This window comes from Lathyrus oleraceus, chromosome 7 (genome assembly GCF_024323335.1).
Source record: "Lathyrus oleraceus cultivar Zhongwan6 chromosome 7, CAAS_Psat_ZW6_1.0, whole genome shotgun sequence".
Taxonomy (NCBI): Eukaryota; Viridiplantae; Streptophyta; class Magnoliopsida; order Fabales; family Fabaceae; genus Lathyrus; species Lathyrus oleraceus.
The window spans coordinates 518,025,082-518,043,366 of NC_066585.1; the positions used below are offsets into that span (position 1 = coordinate 518,025,082).

Below are 18,285 nucleotides of genomic sequence, written 5' to 3' on the forward strand. Positions count from 1 at the left end.
ACAGAAGCAAGAAAGCGTTGAACCACCTAGTGTGTTGTGTTGTATTAGTATGTCGAAGTGTCGAAGCATGTTACGTCACACATGATTTCGACTTAGGCCTATTTTTAGTAGTGTTAACTATTTTGACCTTTTATAGTTTTTGGCTTTGGCTTAGTGAGCTAGCTAACCTAAACCTATAAATAGAGGGAGTAACCCTTATTCTTGTAATATTGTATTTATAATATTGTATTCACATAATTTTGCAGTTGCAAAGTGAATAAAGAAGTTTTCCACAGGTTGTGGGTAGAGAGAAACTATGCAGAAAATATTTTTCTTCTCCATTGTTCTTTCTTTTCTTTCTCCATTGTTCTTTTCTTTTCATTGTCATTATGTGGGTGATAACAATCTTGTTCATCAAGATTGATAGAAATTCTCCATAGATTGTGGTGGATTTCCAACATCTGGTATCAAGAGCTTCAGTTTAAGAGTTTCGTGGGAAGAAAATCACGATGGCAATGAATCATCCAAACGGGCATTTTCCAGCGAATCTTCCAATTCTCAAGAATAACAATTATGAGAATTGGTGCAAACAGATAAAGGTTGTGCTCTGTTATCAAGATCTCTGAGATATTGTGAAGGAAGGAGTAATAACGCTTGTAGAAAACGCGACGGATCAAGAACGAGATGCACATAAAGAATTAAAGAAGAAAGATTATAAAAATCTCTTTATAATCCATCAATGTGTTTATGCAAATTACTTTGAAAATGTTAGTGATGTAGAGTCAGCGAAAAAAGCATGGGAAATTCTGGAGAAGCCGTTTGGAGGCGCAGAGAAGGTGACAGAGGTGAGGTTACAAACTCACAAAAGGACGTATGAATTGCTTCAGATGGAAGACAATGAAAGCATAACTGATTTCTTCACCAAGGTCACGAAATTGGTGAATCAAATCAAGGTATGTGGATAAGTGTTGACATCAAGATCTATTGTCGGAAAGATCTTGAGGTCGTTGTCTCCAAATACATCAGAGATTTGAAGAGAAGAAATATGGTTTCAGGATTACCATAAATCAACATTCCAAATGAACTGTGTGAAGAATGTGTGCAGGTGAAGCAGCATAAGAATAACTTCAGTAAGGATACAGGAAGTAGGTTGAAGGAAATTCTTGAAGTCATATACTCTGATGTATGTAGTCCTATCCAGGTGGATTAGATTAGAGGTAACAAATACTTTGTTACATTCATAGATGATTTCAGTCAAAAACTGTGGATTTACTTGATCAAGAAGAAAAGTGAAGGGATTGAGGTATTTTCCAAGTTTAAATCTATGGTCGAAAGATAAAGTGGTTGAAAGATCAAGATTCTGAGGACCAGTGGTGGTGGAGAATATGTGTCGAAAGACTTCGACGCATTATGTGTGAAAGAAGGGATTATGCATGAGGTGGCGCCACCCTATATTCCACAGCAGAATGGAGTCGCAGAAAGGAAGAATATGACCATCATGAATATGGTGAGAAGTATGTTTAAAGGCAAGCATTTACCCAAAGAATCATGGGGAGAAGCTGTGTCGACTACAACATATATCCTGAACAGATGTCCGATGAAGAAGCTAGAAGGAATCACACCAAGAAGAATGTTGGTCTAGTGTCAAGCCTAGCTTGAATCATCTGAAGGTGTTTAGATATATAGCACATAGACATGTGCCAGATCAGTTGAGAAGAAAACTTGATGATAAGTCGAGTCAGATGATCCTAATAGGATATCATTTGACTAGAGGATACAAGTTATTCGACCCAATGAAGAAGCAAATTGTGATCAGCAAGGAAGTGGTCATAGATGAGCTTAAGGAATGGGATTCGACTGAGAATGTTAATAAGGATTCAGTGAGAGTCTTATGTGATGAACCAGCTAGTGAAGTCGAAAGAGAAGTTCGACAAGAAGTCAGAGGTGAAGCAGGCACAACCATACCCCAAAGAACAAGACACATTCCTGCAAGGTTACAAGAATGTGTGATTACATCATATTATATGGTCAATGAAAAAGGTGAGCTGATACACTATGCTTTCTACGCAGATGTTGAACCAGTCAATGCAGCTGAGGCATTGAAAGATTCAAATTGTTTGAAAGCAATGAACGAAGAACTGAAGTCAATCAAAGTCAACAACACTTGGTCACTTGTTGAATTTCCCCAAGATAAGAAGGAAATCGATATGAAGTGGCTATATAAGGTGAAGTTGAATCCCAAAGGAGAAGTGACTAGACACAAGATGAGACTTGCGACGAAAGGATTTCTTCAGAAACAAGGAATCGACTTCGACAAAGTTTTTGCACCTGTTGCTAGGATCGAAACAATCATGTTGGTTTTTGGTCTAGCAAACATGAGCAACTGGAAGATGTGTCAGATGGATGTAAAATATGCATTCCTGAATGGCCCATTAGAATAAGAAGTTTATGTTGCACAACCAGCTGAGATTGTGAAACAAGGCGAAGAAAGAAAGGTGTACAAGCTGCATAAATCCCTGTACGGACTTAAACAAGCTCCAAGAGCTTGGAACATGAAGATAGATGGCTTTCTAAGGGAGAAGGAATTTTTGAAGTGCAAAAATGAACATGGAGTATGTGTAAGAAGAAGCAAGAGTGAATTGCTTATACTATGTCTCTATGTTGATGAGTTGTTGATAACAAGTAGCTACAAGAAGTAGATCGAAGACTTCAAAGGTGATCTCAACAAGGAATTCAAAATGTCAAATCTGGGTGACATCTCATACTTCCTTAGCATCGAATTCTACAAGAGTGGTAGAGGTTTGATGATGCATCAAAGAAGGTATGCAAGCGAAATACTCAAGAGATTTGAGATGCAAGATTGCAACCCAAATTAGAATCCAGCTGAGCCCAAATTACAACAGTCGAAAGATTCAGATTCAGGTGATGTCGATGCAACCCAATATAGAAGTGGTCCTTTCCCATTTTGCTATCAACGTGTGAATGGATCATGGTGGAAGGCAGCTTCCGATTTCTTAAACTCTTTCTTCATTATTATCTTTTAATTCTTATATTTCTTCTTTTTATTTTATTTAATTAATTAATTTTTATTATTTTTTTAAAAAGGTTTCAATAATTAAATCGAGAAATGAAAAAGCAACAAAAACTCAAAATAAATACTAAAATAATATTAATTAATTATACTAATTATTTTAACTAAAAAGTAAAAATAAAATGATAAAGAAATGAATGCACTAAAATGATCAGGGCAAAATAAATTTCTGGAAAACATATAGGATTTGATCAAATTTTAAAATAAAAAAGACTGGTTAAAAAAGCTTAAGTTGGTCAAAATACGATCGAAAAAGGAGTCAAAAAAATAAAATGAGCAAACTAGCTTAAACTACGTGAACCGTAGATCATCAAAATTGACATCTGCAAACCCAATCTTTAAATTTTTCACCTAATAATTTTACGTACATTTGAGAAACGATTCAATTGGTCTGTCTGTAGAACCAAAATTTTATTTTGGTCGACATTTTAGGCATTATGCATGATGAAATACATGTTATTCTATGCAGGTGATGCAAAGTAAAATAAAATCGGATGCATAGAAGTTTTGAAATGCCCAAATAAAATTAAGGTATGACAGGTAGTTAATATCGTTTGGCACCCTTATTCTTCAGCGTTGCACCCCTTGGCTAGATATTTCAATTCTTTGCATGGAAAGCTTACTAAAATCATATTTAACTCAAACAAAAATTATGTTAGTGATACAATAATATTCACTAAGCATGAAATTCCAGTTCTACCAAGTGTTTTACCTCAAAAATATCAAGATATCTTAAGACACCCCCCGGGAGGGAATGACAAAGCATTGTTGAAATTCCATCTTAACGAACATTGATATGAGACTTGCCTAAAACATACTCAAGAGTACCATAATCATCAAAGATCCCCAATCTAAATCAACCAAGACCATTACCATTGTTGAGCACCATTATTAATTCTAGACAAAACAACTTGGTCAATCACGTCCATTGAGCATCACCATCAATTTCAACAAACTACTTGGTCAATAATGACCGTTGAGAACCACCTTAAATGCCAAAATCTTGATCAATATTTGTGAAGGTCATCAAACACCACCAAAAACTTTGTATACTTAGAATATATAACTACTTTGCACCGCTATATCAAATTTTCATTAAGTTTTTTCAAAGCTACACAACAGTCCTACAAAGAATTTTCACATTTGGTAGCCAAATATTTTTTGTTCTTGGTGCATTAATGGTTATAAGAGGTCTACATTTATTACCCTTAGATCATTTTTCTTTGCATGACAATAAGGCTCTAAATGGACGAGCTTATTACAAAAATTACAACAAAGGATTAGATTACTAGATTTATTTCTATCATGGCAAATATTTTAAACGATCTATTAGGTTTATAACATTTTCCATGTTTATTAAATGAAGCCCTTTGATTAGAAATAATTAAATCAAAATTATATTTACTCTTAGAAAACTTCTCTCAAAGCTTTGAGGCACTCATGATCTTCTTCCTTTGTTTATTCTTCATAAGAGTCCTCATAAGTATTGTTAGGTATATTCTTGAAAACATATTTGCATGAATCTCTACGTGAGTATCTTGATGTTTCCTCCATTAATTCATCTTTTCTATTTACCTCTTCTTCACAAAATACTTTATACAAGGGATCTCTGGACATTCTTCCAGAAGTTGACTCTTCAGAACTTTTGGACGCTGGTTCCTCAAGGATTATTAATACTAATGTTTCTTCATCATTTATAATTTAGTTTGATGAAGATTCTTCAAAACTTCTAGTGCATTATGATTCTTCATCATTTTTTGTTAGATGATGACTCTTCAAATGATCGTTCATCTATCGAGATCATTCGTTCACAAGATTCTACTGGTGTTGATTTTGAGTTTTATCTTTGAGTATTCATCTTTATGAGATGACAATGATGAGGAAGATGAAGATCTTTTGAGAATGTTTGATATTTCTTCTTTTTCCTTGAAAAGATGAATAAACTCCTTGAGTTTCTTGATGATTGCTTCCTCTCTAGATTCTTACTTACACACAACAAAGACACTAATATCTTTTGAATTGAGGATTTGATTAGATTTTTTATTCAAACTCTTAATTCTTAGATACTTGTTAGATAAAAAACTTTTAATATAACCTCCAAGAATTTTAATTGTTGAGTACCATCTATGAGAATGACTCTCATATTCATTTGGAATTTCAACTTAGATTAGCGTGTTCATCATCTCTGGCTCGACCCTTGGAAAAATCCATGAATCATCTTAAGAGTGTCCAACAGTTCCTTGGTGGAATCACATTTAATTACGTAATAAAATTCATTGAAACTTAAAGCATTTATCAAAAGATTTTTGATTTTAAACCAATTTTATATTTGTTTTGTCTCTTTGGTCCAATGAAAATCAGGTTTATTAACTACATTATCATTAAAGGTGAAAGTAAGAATAAATGGAAAATTGAGTAAAACATCCCTCATTTCAAAATCATTTCATTTTATAAAACTTTCAAATATCACTTTCCATAATGCAATACTTTCGCCATTAAATGGTGGTTGTGTATTTGTGAAAAGGCATTTATTTAAAGTAGAAGTGTTTGGAATCATCATCTTCCTCCTAAGATGATAAATCCTTAAACAATTTTTAGGCTCTGATACCACTTGTGAACATGTGACCCCAAACATAATGGAATAGGTGAATTGTGTTTGTTTATAAAATGATGTTCAAATAAAAAATCTTTGACACGATCAAAATTTAAAACAAGTTTGTAAAACAAACAAGAAATAAATAGTGGAATAAAAAAATTAGAGTATAAAGGAAAATATACCGTAAGTAAATAAATAAATTAAAAGTAAAAAGATAAGGGAAAATAAAGATGCAACATAGATTTATAGAGGTTATACATAACCACTTGTCCGACTCCTCTCCCCAAGAATTTCTTCTTGAGATTTTCTACCATAATGTGAGTTTTTTTATCAGTCGTGCCCACAAACCCCCTTACAAGAAGATTAGAGATTTACAATAGTTATCCTTCAAATCAAATGAGTTTTAATAGCAGATACCTCCCAACCAAACACATGATACTGACACCAATACAATCTTGAACCAACGAGAGTTTCTAACACCTGGCTAAACACATTAACCAAACGTAAGATTTTATCAAGATGATTTCAAAAAATAAACAGAGGTTTTACCGGGTTTCCCTAAAAAACAAAACAAAAGCTTTGTAAAAGGCTTTGTGATCATTCAAATAAGTGTGTGTGTGTGTGTGAAGTCATTGCCTTTACATCTTACTTCATAACTTGCAATGCAAGCTTTCTTACGATTTAAGATATGGCTATTACATAAAAAAAATACATAAATCATGGAAATTATTCATAATCATTTTTGTAGGTTAAAGCTAGGATAATCAATTAACCCCCCTATTGTTAATCGATTAACCTCTGTTTCAAGTGAAAAAATAACAATGCATTATTTGGTCACCTCTATTCATCTCTAAACCTTTCATAATAATGGAAATTATTCATAATCATTTTCCAAAAATTTCATTTTTAAATTTAAAATCACCTCTTTCCTGATATATTTTATTGTGTTAACAATATGTCAAGAAAAACTTTTAATTGCATAATTTTCATATCATATAAAAAGTTTTATCTTATCCTATAAGCACTTGAGTTATATATCATTTGATCATATTGTTTAGGAAAGAGAAGAACATTGTTAGAATTTTGTCATGTTACCAAATTTTTGTGCACTTATATTTTGCAATTCAAAATTATTGTTACTGTCGGTATTTTATAACTTGTTTATCAGGTTGTTGATAACAAGAATATTAGAGAGAAAGTGTGATTCTTTCTCTTGGACTTTGTAATTTTGATAGAAAGTTAAAAGTGTCTGGTGGATCGGCTGTAACGTTTATAACATAGTGAAATCTCTCACGAGTGTGGGGGACTAGATGTATCATTAGTTGATAAGGGGAACTAGTGTAAGTCCTTGTGTTAATTTACTTTATTATACTTTACTTTCCTATTTCTCATTTATTCATCTGTTCATAATTCCAAAAAATTACAAGAAACAAAAAAGTGCTTAAAATATGTAAAAATATCATTAAATCTAATTCACCCCTCTTAGGTTTTACACTTAATACATACAATTGGAATCATAACATGTTATAAGTAACATTCTCCATAGCTCTATAGAATGTCTTCCGCAAATTCGATTTATAGAGATGGTGGTAGTAACAACAAGCCTCCTTGCTTTGTTGGAGAATACTATGATTTTTGAAAAATTCGCATGCAGGCATATCTTGAGGAACAAGGCAATGATATTTGGGATGCTGTAGAAAATGGTATGTATGTTCCCATAAGTGTTTTCAATGGCGTTGGTACATCCAAGATCAAAAGTGCCTAAAGTGAAGATGATAAGAAAAAAATACTCTATGACAAGAAAGCAAAGAACATGCTTCAACCAATACTTGAAATGGATGAGTTCTTTCGTTTCTCTCAATATAAAACATTGAAAGAAATATGAGATACATTAAAAGTCATTCATCAAGGAACCATGGACGTGAAAACATCAAAATTGGACAAATCATCTCAGGAATACTAAATGTTCAAGATGCATCCCCGAGAATCAATGCTTGACTGACAGAAAAGATTCGCAAACTTGAATAACCACTTAATGGTGCTTCGTAATACTTTTTCTAATGATGATATCAATCTTAAAATTCTTATATATTTGACCAAGTAATGGAAATCAAAAGTGACGGGGATATCATAAAAGAAGAGCCTATCCCAAATGACTTCTAACTCCAAGAGCATGAGATAGAATTTGAAAGATTGGAAAAGCATGAAGTTCAAGTAAATAATTACAAATATATTTCTTTAAATATTAAAGTAAAAAATAATGATAGTAATCAAGAGGATGAGTCCACTAATAATAATGAAGATGATGATCTAATCAAGAGATTTGAAAATTTCTTGAAAAAAGAAAGGACAAAGGAAATGGGTCTTAAAGAAGAACCAAGAAGAAACGTTAATTGCTTTGAATATGGAAAAAGAGGACATGCCAAAGTTGTATGCCCTATAATCCAAAATAAGAATAAGTTCAAGATCAAGAAAGATAAAAGGACAAAGAAAGATATGTAGCATGGGATGACAATGTAATAATATCATCTTTAGGTGAAGATCATGAAAACAAGGCATCGATGGCATCACATCATTCAAGTCATGAAGAACATGAGGTTTGTGATTATGAAATTGATGATACACCTTCATATGATGAATGACAAAGTTATTTTCATGAGTTACATGATTAATTTTTGAAACTTTCTAGAAAAAATTTAAAACAAAAAAATAACCATTTAAAAATCAAGAAAGTGGGGCTAATATCACAAAAGTGAAGTTAGACTTAATCAAAAATTTAGCATGCAATAATTGTTCATCTTTTGAGTCAAATATTATGAAATTAAACCAAGTCATTGTGAAATATTAAAAAGGGAAAATTGGCTTGGATAATTTTTTGAGTAGTAAAATATTTTCAAATAATAAATGTAGACTTGACTTTTCTAATTTTGATAAACATAGTACAAGTAAAACTATCTTCGTAAATGTTACTACCAAATTCATCAATAAGGAATCAAAGAAAGAGCATATCATCAAAAAAAGCTTTTTGATAGAAATAATTTCTCTGTCAATAAAAGGAATCATGTTTTTAGATCTACTTATTTCTATTGTAATGCAAATGGTAGACTTAAAATGCTTTCTACATGAGGAAGTATGGTGTTCCTTATGGTGAGCATGTATGATACTAGAAGATCATATACTAGTATTGTCAAATCAAGATTGATATTTAGATATACAAGACCATATAATATGCTAATTCTAAATGTTTCATGGAATGAAATATGTTTTGAAGAAGCATCAACATTGATATAAACTTTGACTTCATATGATAGTATTGTAAATAAGATAAGTCATCTTACATTTAAATTTTCGTATGTGTAATTGAATCTTGTATGTGTTTATACTTTCATATTTCACCCATCTTTTCCTTTTTTTTTATAATGTCTAAAGGGGGAGAAGGATTTATATACTTGTTATTTCCTTGTTTCGATTTCACTAGGTATAAAAGTTGATTAGCCCAAAGGATTTCAAATGGACATGACCTAAGGGGGAGATGATCAATCTATGGGGAGATTTTTCGAAAATCCACCATCATCAAATATTTTTCATCATCAAAAAGGGGGTTATTGTGAAGACAAGTCTCTTATAAATATGTTTTGATAAAGACAAATTTATATAAGAAGAAAATGATTCAACACTGAAATAAGTGTTTCAATTCAAGTTCAAAGCCTCTTAGCCATGATGATTCAAAGATATGGTTTAAAGGAATTAATTTGATCAAGCTATGACATTTGGATTTTTATCAAGATAAGCTAATGTATAATATGTTTGTATGATATAGACCTTAGATAATCAAAATCAATTTATGCATTATTTTCAAAATGAAAAAAAGTGTCATTGTTAAACTTTGAATTTTCCTAAGTACACACAAAGTTAATTGATTACCTATTCTAAGCATAATCGATTACAATGCATATGACGGGTGACATTTACTTGTTCTCTGACTTTCTGGCTAAGAATAAAGGATTTGTAACCTACGATGATAATAACAAGGGAGCTATACTCGGAAAAGGTAGTGTATACAATCCCTCTTCTACTACTATCTCAGATGTCCTTTTAGTTGAAGCCTTAAGCAAAATCTTATTAGCATTATCCAATTATGCAACAAAGGATATAAAGTATCATTTTCAAAAGATTATTGCATGATTGAACATAATGATAAAAAGAATGATGTGTTTAAGGGCTTGAGGGTAAATAACGTATACATGTTTGACTTGAATGATTTATCTTTGACTAGCGCTAAATGTCTTGTCTCCATGAGTGGAGACTTTTGACTTTGGCATACGCGATTAGCACATGTCAACTTTGACTTTCTAAATAAAGTAGTTGCAAAAGATTTAGTAGATGGTCTACCCAAAATCAAATTTTCAAAAGATCACTTATGTGATGCGTTCCAAATGGTAAAGCAAACAAGGATCTCTTTTAAATCTAAAAATATTGTTTCTACAACGAGACCCCTTGAACTTCTCCATACAGACCTTTTTGGGCCATCTAGAATTAAAAGTCTAGGTGGAAACTACTATGGTTTTGTTATTGTAGATGACTACTCTAGATTTTGTTGGACCATTTTCTTAGCAAGTAAAAGTGACACTTTTTCCGCCTTTGAAAAGTTTGCCAAGATTTCTCAAAACAAATTGAACACTAGCATAGTTACTATCCGAAGTGATCATGGGGGTGAATTTGAAAACCACCTCTTTGAGGAATTTTGTGAAACAAATGGCATTGATCAAAACTTTTCCGCTCTAAGAACTCCATAACAAAATGGAGTATTGGAATGTAAAAACCAAGTTTTAGAAGAGCTTGTAAGGACTATGATCAATGAAAATGGGCTTTCTAAATATTCTTGGGCCGATGCCATAAATACGGCTTGTTATGTATTGAATAGGATACTCATTCGTCCTATTCTCAACAAAACTCCTTATGAATTGTTAAAGGGAAAGAAACCTAATGTTTCACATTTTCATGTCTTTGGATGTGAATGCTTTGTGTTAAATAATGGTAAAGAAAACCTTGGTAAATTTGACTCAAAAGTCGATGAAAGTATCTTTATCGGATACTCTCAATCTAGTAAAGCATATAAGATATACAACAAAAGATTACATATCATTGAAGAATCTGTGCATGTTTCCTTTGATGAATCTTATCCGAAAATTTTCGGATAAGGTATTTTTGTTGATGGTGTAGGTGTTCCTTCGGAAAATATAATAAAATTTCAAAAAGAAAAGAGTGTTGAACACAATCCGGAAAAGGTTGTGGAGGAGCCAAATCATGTATCTGAAAAGAAAGAGGGGGATTATCCAATTAATAACAATGATACTCCTTTGGAATGGAAATCTTCTAAGGATCATCCCATCGATAATATTCTAGGAGATATCTCAAATGGAGTCACCACACGGTAAAGGATAAGTAACTTTTGTTATCATTTCACTTTCGTCTCTCAAATTGAGTCTAAAAACTCCAAAAACGCATTACTCGATGAACATTCATTTTTAGCAATGCAACAGGAACTTAATCAGTTCAAGAGAAGATGACATTATTTTTGGATCTACTAACATAAATTTGGTCAAGGAATTCTCTAATTTGATGCAAGGAGAACTTGAAATGAGCATGATGGGGGAGTTAAATTACTTCCTCGAACTTCAAATCAAGCAACTTGAAGAAGGAACTTTTGTGAGCCAAATGAAGTACTGCAATGAGTTACTCAAGCGCTTTGATATGGCAAACTCCAAAGTAATTGACACTCCAATGCCTACTGCGGTAAATATGGACCGAGATGAAAATAAAATGACCGTAGATATAAAAAGGTATAGAGGTATGATAGGTTCCCTCCTCTATCTTACCGCGTCTTGTCCAAATATTATGTTTAGTGTATGTATGTGTGCTAGGTATCAATCATGTCCCAAAGAATCACACTTAATGGTCGTCAAGCGCATGCTTAGATACCTTTATGGTACTTCAAAGTATGGGCTTTGGTTTTCTAAGGGAAGTGATTATTCTTTGGTTGGTTACTCTGATTCCGACTTTGCTGGTTGCAAATCGAATAGGAAAAGTACTAGTGATACTTGTCATTTTTATTCAAATTATTTAGTTAGCTAGCACAGTAAAAAGAAAGTTTATGTTGCTTTGTCAACAACCGAGGAGGAATACGTTGCAGCCGGTAGTTGTTGTGCCCAAATCTTATGGCTCAAATAATAATTACTCGACTTCAATGTTCAACTTGAACGTATTCCCATTTTGTGTGATAATATAAGTGCCATTAATCTAACCAAAAATCCTATATTACATTCACGCACTAAACATATTGAAATTCGGCATCACTTCCTTAGGGATCATGTTGAGAAAGGTGATGTCATTTTCGAGCACGTTGATAGCAAAAATCAACTTGCCGATATTTTCATAAAACCACTTGCGATAGAAACTTTATTCTACATCCGTAGGGAACTTGGTGTTCTCGATATCTCGGGTCGCTTTTAAATTTATATATGATGCTTGATCTATATCTATGATTGTCTATTCTCTTATTAATCACATTGATAAGTGCGAGCTATGTGAGGGCATTCATCGTTTATCGTCATTGGAGGTAATATTGTTCCTATCTATTTGAAATATCTTGATCTTTATATATGTATGTACTTGTTCTATATAATTCACTTTCTTTATGTTTATTTTATAGTTTGGTCTAAGCTTAATCCATTTTTATTCTTGAAATATGTTTAAACTTGCTTAGGAATCATATTTAACATGCATTCATCATTAGGACCAGTGTTGCATTTCATGTTTGCATGTTATTATGTTTAGTTTATTTGTCTTGCAACTTATGTTAAACATATTTGGCTATGTAGTGTACTAAATTTCTTTTTCTAGTTCCGTGTCTTATTTATGATTATATTTCTTACATTAACTTCATTTTATGTGAATGGTTGTTGATGTTAATCTGTTGCAAAGTGGTTGATTACATGCTTATGAATATATTTTGATTCTGGTTGACCTTGTCCTTGTCTCTTTTTGATGTTGTCAAAGGGGGAGAAGCAATGGAAATAAAACTTATGATTATGATAGCAGATTTTTTTCAAAGGAATGCATAAAATCAGGGGGAGGATGTCTATCAAAGTATGTGATATATGAAAGATTGTGCCACGGTTTTCCATCATAAAAAATGGGGAGTGTGTGAGGGCAAAGGTTCTTAGTCCTTGTTTTAATAATGTCAAACCTTTTAGTAGCTCATACTGTGTACTTTGGATGGTGTCATCATATCGTATAGTGCATTCATTCTTTAACATGCTCAAAGTATCAATTCAATGTCTTTATCATAAAGGAGCATCTCATATATGTCAGTATTGCACTTGATCATTGTTGATACCTTAGATCCATAAGAGAATGGTTTGGATTGACCAAAATACATCTTAAAAACTGATTTTTGACCATTTAAAATCTTTGAGTCGACTCATGCCTTGGAGCGGTCGAATCATTCATGCATGTCATTTTCTTTGTAACTCACGGGTCTAACCAGGTCGAGTCATAGGTCGACTCATTTCTGGAAAAATAAGATGAGTCGACTCATCTCCCTGTTGTGGTCGACTCATAACCTGTTTTATTTGAATTGTGTTACTGCGGGTCTGAATAGGTCGAGTCATATGTCGACTCATACCAGGAAAAACAAGATGAGTCGACTCGTCTCCCTGTTGCGGTCAACTCATAACCTATTTTATTTGAATTGTGTTGCTGCAGGTCTGAACAAGTCGAGTCCCCAGTGTGAACAGGTCGAATGATCGTTGATTTCACTCATTTTTTTGCTGTGTATTTTTGCTAAAAGTTCTGCTGTGTTTTTCACTTGGTCCATATATATATATATATATATATATATATATATATATATATATATATATAATATATATATATATATATATATATATATATATATATATATATATATATATTCTTGAGTCTCATTTTCATCAAAAAATAAGAAAAGTGAAAGATATACCCTAAAGTTCCTCTTCATATTCATTCTTCATTGCATGTTTTAACAACTACACATAACAATTTTTGTTAATTATAATGCATTGTTGTGGTGATAACGTCACAATAGGATTGTGTATCTTGTTTTGAGTAGAGGTTTTTAGTGGGTTTTTCTTGAATAAAATCTTAGGGTTTTGTTCTCTAAGATTGAGGGTTTTTTGCACAAATCTTTCCTTCATAGATTCAGCCCAGTGAAAGGTTTAAAGAACGGTGGATTCATTCGAACAAGTAACGGTAATCGGAGGATTGTGAAGAAAGGTTCGGGTTAAGGCGTGTTGCGATCGAAATCAGCCGAGTTAGAGTTTTGGCGAACTTGGAGTTCTTTCAATAAGGTAGCTACAATTGGAGGTTTGTTCGGAACATTTGAAGCACTTGGTTAAACTCGAACCAAGGGGAGAGAAGTGAACAGGATCTACAACAACACTTATAATTGAGGGCAGACGTACCCGAAGTGAGGACGAAAGGGGAACTGCCTAAACAAATTTGTTGTTGTTCTCTCTTTCTCCAACTCTTTAATTTCTACATAAATTGAATCTTGTGTGAAATTAATTGGTAACTTCATCCCTCTTAATTGTTGTGCATTAAAGTTGTTTGATAAATTGTTGCAATCACTTTGGTTGTAACTAAGGAAAATTCTGCACAATCAATTCTAATGAAATTAAGACTTGGTGTAGTGTGCACACCAAGTATTTGCTAAAATTAATTTCACACAAGTTTATCAATATTTTGCTTGTTCTCTCATTGTTTTAATTCATCATTGGTGGTAGCTATATCAAGGATTTGTTTATTTGATCGATTGATTAAGACTGTCATTGATTAGCTTTATTTTAGTCATTCCATTAGGTTCACGCATATCCGATTTTTCCAATAATGGATCGTTTAGACGATCGTGGTCTAGGGAGCTTTCGCAACCTTTAAAAACAATTTTAAAAAACGCCATAATTTTCATATACCGATCTATTCAAACCCCCTTCTAAATCGATACTATCGTCTAACAATATTGATTATTAAGATAACAAAGTGGAGAAGAAGAAGAATAGTCTAGAATTTCAATAATGAAAAAAACAACTTTTGAAAATAAAAATTACAAAGGAAATATATTTAAAAAAAGAAAATTGACTAAATTCAATAGTAACAAACCAAAAATATAAGACTTAGAAACATAACTTATTAAACAAGAAACCAAGATAATACTAAAAATTATACATCTACTTATAGGCAACAAGGCGAAGAGGATTTTTCTTATGTTGAGTGATTCCTGGCAACATTTGTGTATCAATATCTTCCTCCATCAATCCATCTGGCAATTTCCAATCAAAGGAATATAAAAGATTAGCAAGAATAAGTTCCAATGATGCAGCTGCCATAGATATACCGGGGCAAATTCTTCGACCAGCTCCAAACGGTATTAGCTCAAAATCTTTTCCAAGAAAATTTATAGAACTTTCTAAGAATCTCTCAGGATAAAATTCCTCTGGATTTTTCCAAACATTATGATCTCTTTGAATAGCCCAAGCATTCACATACAATATTGTCTTGGCTGGAATATTGTAGCCACCTATAGTGCATTTTTCTCTTGATTCTCTTGACACAAGCAATGGGGCTGGTAGGTACAATCTTAGTGTCTCTTTAATCACTGCTTTTAAATAATAAAAATTCTGAATATCATCTTCTTCTAAAAAATCTTTTTTAGATTCTGAATTTCTAATTTCTTCTTGTACTTTTTTCATCACCCTTGGATTTTTTATTAGAGCGGTCATAGCCCAAACTGATGTGGCTGATGTGGTATCTGTTGCAGCAACAAGCATGTTCTACAAAGAAATGAGCCATTAAAATTATCTTACAATAAATTTTTTAAACAATGTTTATTGTAAGAAATCAATTATTGAAAATTATAGAATCACAATAAAAATAAAATAATAATCAGTGAAACAGAATTTGCATAATACTTTTCTTTCATGAAAAGATATCCCACACACGTATTTTGTGGTTGATAGTTTTGAATATTACATCAAGCCAGTCAGACTCAATTATCAATTTTTCAAAAAAAATTAGATATTTTCTTTACTTGAAAAATACATATAAATGTAATTTATTTAAAATTTAATTTTAAATATAAACTTAAAAATATATTATATCTATTTTTTGATATATTTGAGTATCTTTTTATAATTATCGGTGAAATAAATTAGCAAGATAAAAAGGCTACAAACTAACCTAACTGATTTAACCATACAACCATAAAAAAAATGTCTTTTAAACCTAGTAGTCTATTTAAATAAATAAATTTAATAATTTTAATTATATTGTTAGGGTAATGCTAATTTTGTTTTACAGACACAAATTAATAATTAAATAAAAAAATATTTATTTGAAGTAATTATTTTTTAATTATTCTTCTAATACAAATTTTAGGCACAAGTTAGAATTATTTGTATTATTATATTAAATTTTTATGTCAACTATAAGTATCTTAACATTTTCAAGAATTTAATATATTAATTTATATGTGTAAATCTTAATTCAACCAACAAAAGATTAGTTGTTAAGGTTGGTTAAAATCCACTCAACAAAAACTTATAAAAGTGCAGATCGAATTGAGATAATTGATGATATGATACCCATCTTCAAAAAGTGAGGGTGCGGGACAAATATACATCTTCCCTAAAACTTAAATTTGAGTACAAGTTAGTATTATTCGTTATATTAAATTTTTATGTAAATACATCTATCTTAACATCTTCAAGAATACAAATCTTAGTTCAATCAACAAAAAGTTAGTTAAAATCCAACAATAGCTTGTCAAAGAAGTTCGAACCCAAATAATTGAAGAAACAATACTAAACTTATGACCCTTCTTCAAAAAATGAGTGTGTGGGACGGATATACAACCTTCCATAAAACTTAAAATTATAAAATTTCTTGTTAATATTTACATTTGCAAACGATTGTAACAAACAAATAATATAGATATATTTGAGGACGAAAGTTTAAATTTTTAATCCATCTCACCCAAAAAATACAGACAAAACGGACATAAACAACTTCACGGATCCGTTTTATCTCTAAAAAGATTTTGTTATATTGAATATCACAAAAATTCGAACTGTATATCAAATTATAATATATATGAATTAAAATATATTACCATAAGAACCCCTTTGATGTGATCAAAAGTGATATCAAAAAGAAGTGAACGTTCTTTCATCAATTGGAGTAAGACATCAACAATAACATCTTCATCTTTATTTTGTTCTCTATTTATATCCAAATGTTCATCAATAATCTCTTGATAAAACTCATCAAACTCCTTGAAACTTTTATCAACACGACCATGCAATCCTCTCACTTTATCAATCAAACCCGTAAATGGAATATAATCAGCAACAAAAAATTCTGCTAGCAAAGCTTGAAACTCATGCAACATTTCATGAAACCTACTTCTCTCATGTCCTTCATCTTCATAGCTTTTTCCAAAAGCAATCCTACATATCATAGTACTTGAGAGTGAAATTAATAACTCACTCAAATTTGTAACGACCGAAGAATCAACATGCCCTGATATTTTTTTAATCATTTTCTTCACCTCAAATTTTCTTATAGAAGAAAAACTTGACACACGTTTGGAACTAAATATGTGAACAATACAAAGTTTTCTTATTTCTCTCCAATGATCACTATATGGAGAAAAGGCAATATCTGACCCATTGTAAGATAGTTTTTGTTGGCCATATACTATAGGTCTATTAGAAAACACAAGATCATTGTTTTTCAATACTTCTTTAGCTATTTCAGCTGAGGAAACAACAATAGCTTGTCTTAAACCAAGTTGAAGTGAAAATATAGGACCATATATTTTTGAGAATTGTGAAAATTGAAGATAAAGATTCGAAATATCTAGTTGATGAAGATTTCCTATTATGGGAAGACCTTTAGGGCCAGGTGGCATGGTTCTATTTTTGAGGAAGAACAAAAATAAAGGAAGAATTAGACATATAACAAGAAGAAGTAGTATAACAAACAACATCGTTGCAATCTATATTAGCTATGTTTTTTTCTTTTTTTCTACTGAGATGAGAAAGAGTTATAAAATCGTGTTACTATTGTATACTAACATGTACGTCCACATTTAGAGAACTATGAGGCACCGCCTTTGACACGTGTATATATTTCATATAGGAATTCTAAGGTGTCTTAGAAAAATTATCCATTTTTTAATGAGATCACGTAAGTTGGGTCTTGAGAATGATCAAGATATATCTAGCATCAAGAGTAATTAATAATTAGAATATCACTGTATATGAAATTTTCAACTTCATCAAAAAAAATTTAAAAAATTTAATGAGTATTTTTTAAATAATTATATTTGAATAATTATCATATATAGTTTTATAAATATATATTTGAAAAAAAGTTGATTTTTCTAGTAAATTTATTTGAATAATTATTATATGAATTTATTAGGATATTTGAAAATAACTTAAATTTTTAGGAGTAATAAAAAAGACCGATGTAATTGTAAATAATATAAGAATTATACTAAATTTTATCAATTAGTTTG

General features: G+C 31.4%; 1 protein-coding gene across 1 annotated transcript; it reads right to left on the reverse strand.

Annotated features, from left to right (window-relative positions):
- Positions 1-14,824: 14,824 nt before the first annotated feature.
- On the reverse strand, positions 14,825-17,817 carry LOC127100982 (cytochrome P450 83B1). The gene is made up of 2 exons (XM_051038294.1): positions 16,873-17,817; positions 14,825-15,535 (listed from the first exon to the last, which is right to left on the reverse strand). The coding sequence occupies exons 1-2, from the start codon at positions 17,749-17,751 to the stop codon at positions 14,933-14,935; spliced, it is 1,482 nt and encodes a 493-aa protein (XP_050894251.1). The 5' UTR covers positions 17,752-17,817; the 3' UTR covers positions 14,825-14,932.
- Between the last annotated feature and the right edge of the window lie 468 nt (positions 17,818-18,285).

Excerpts from the sequence above, each read along its gene's own strand:
- LOC127100982 (XM_051038294.1), bottom strand. The coding sequence starts at position 17,751 with ATGTTGTTTGTTATACTACTTCTTCTTGTTATATGTCTAATTCTTCCT. Across the intron at positions 15,536-16,872 it reads ACATCAAAGGGGTTCTTATG|AACATGCTTGTTGCTGCAAC; the intron begins GTAATATATTTT and ends ATTTCTTTGTAG.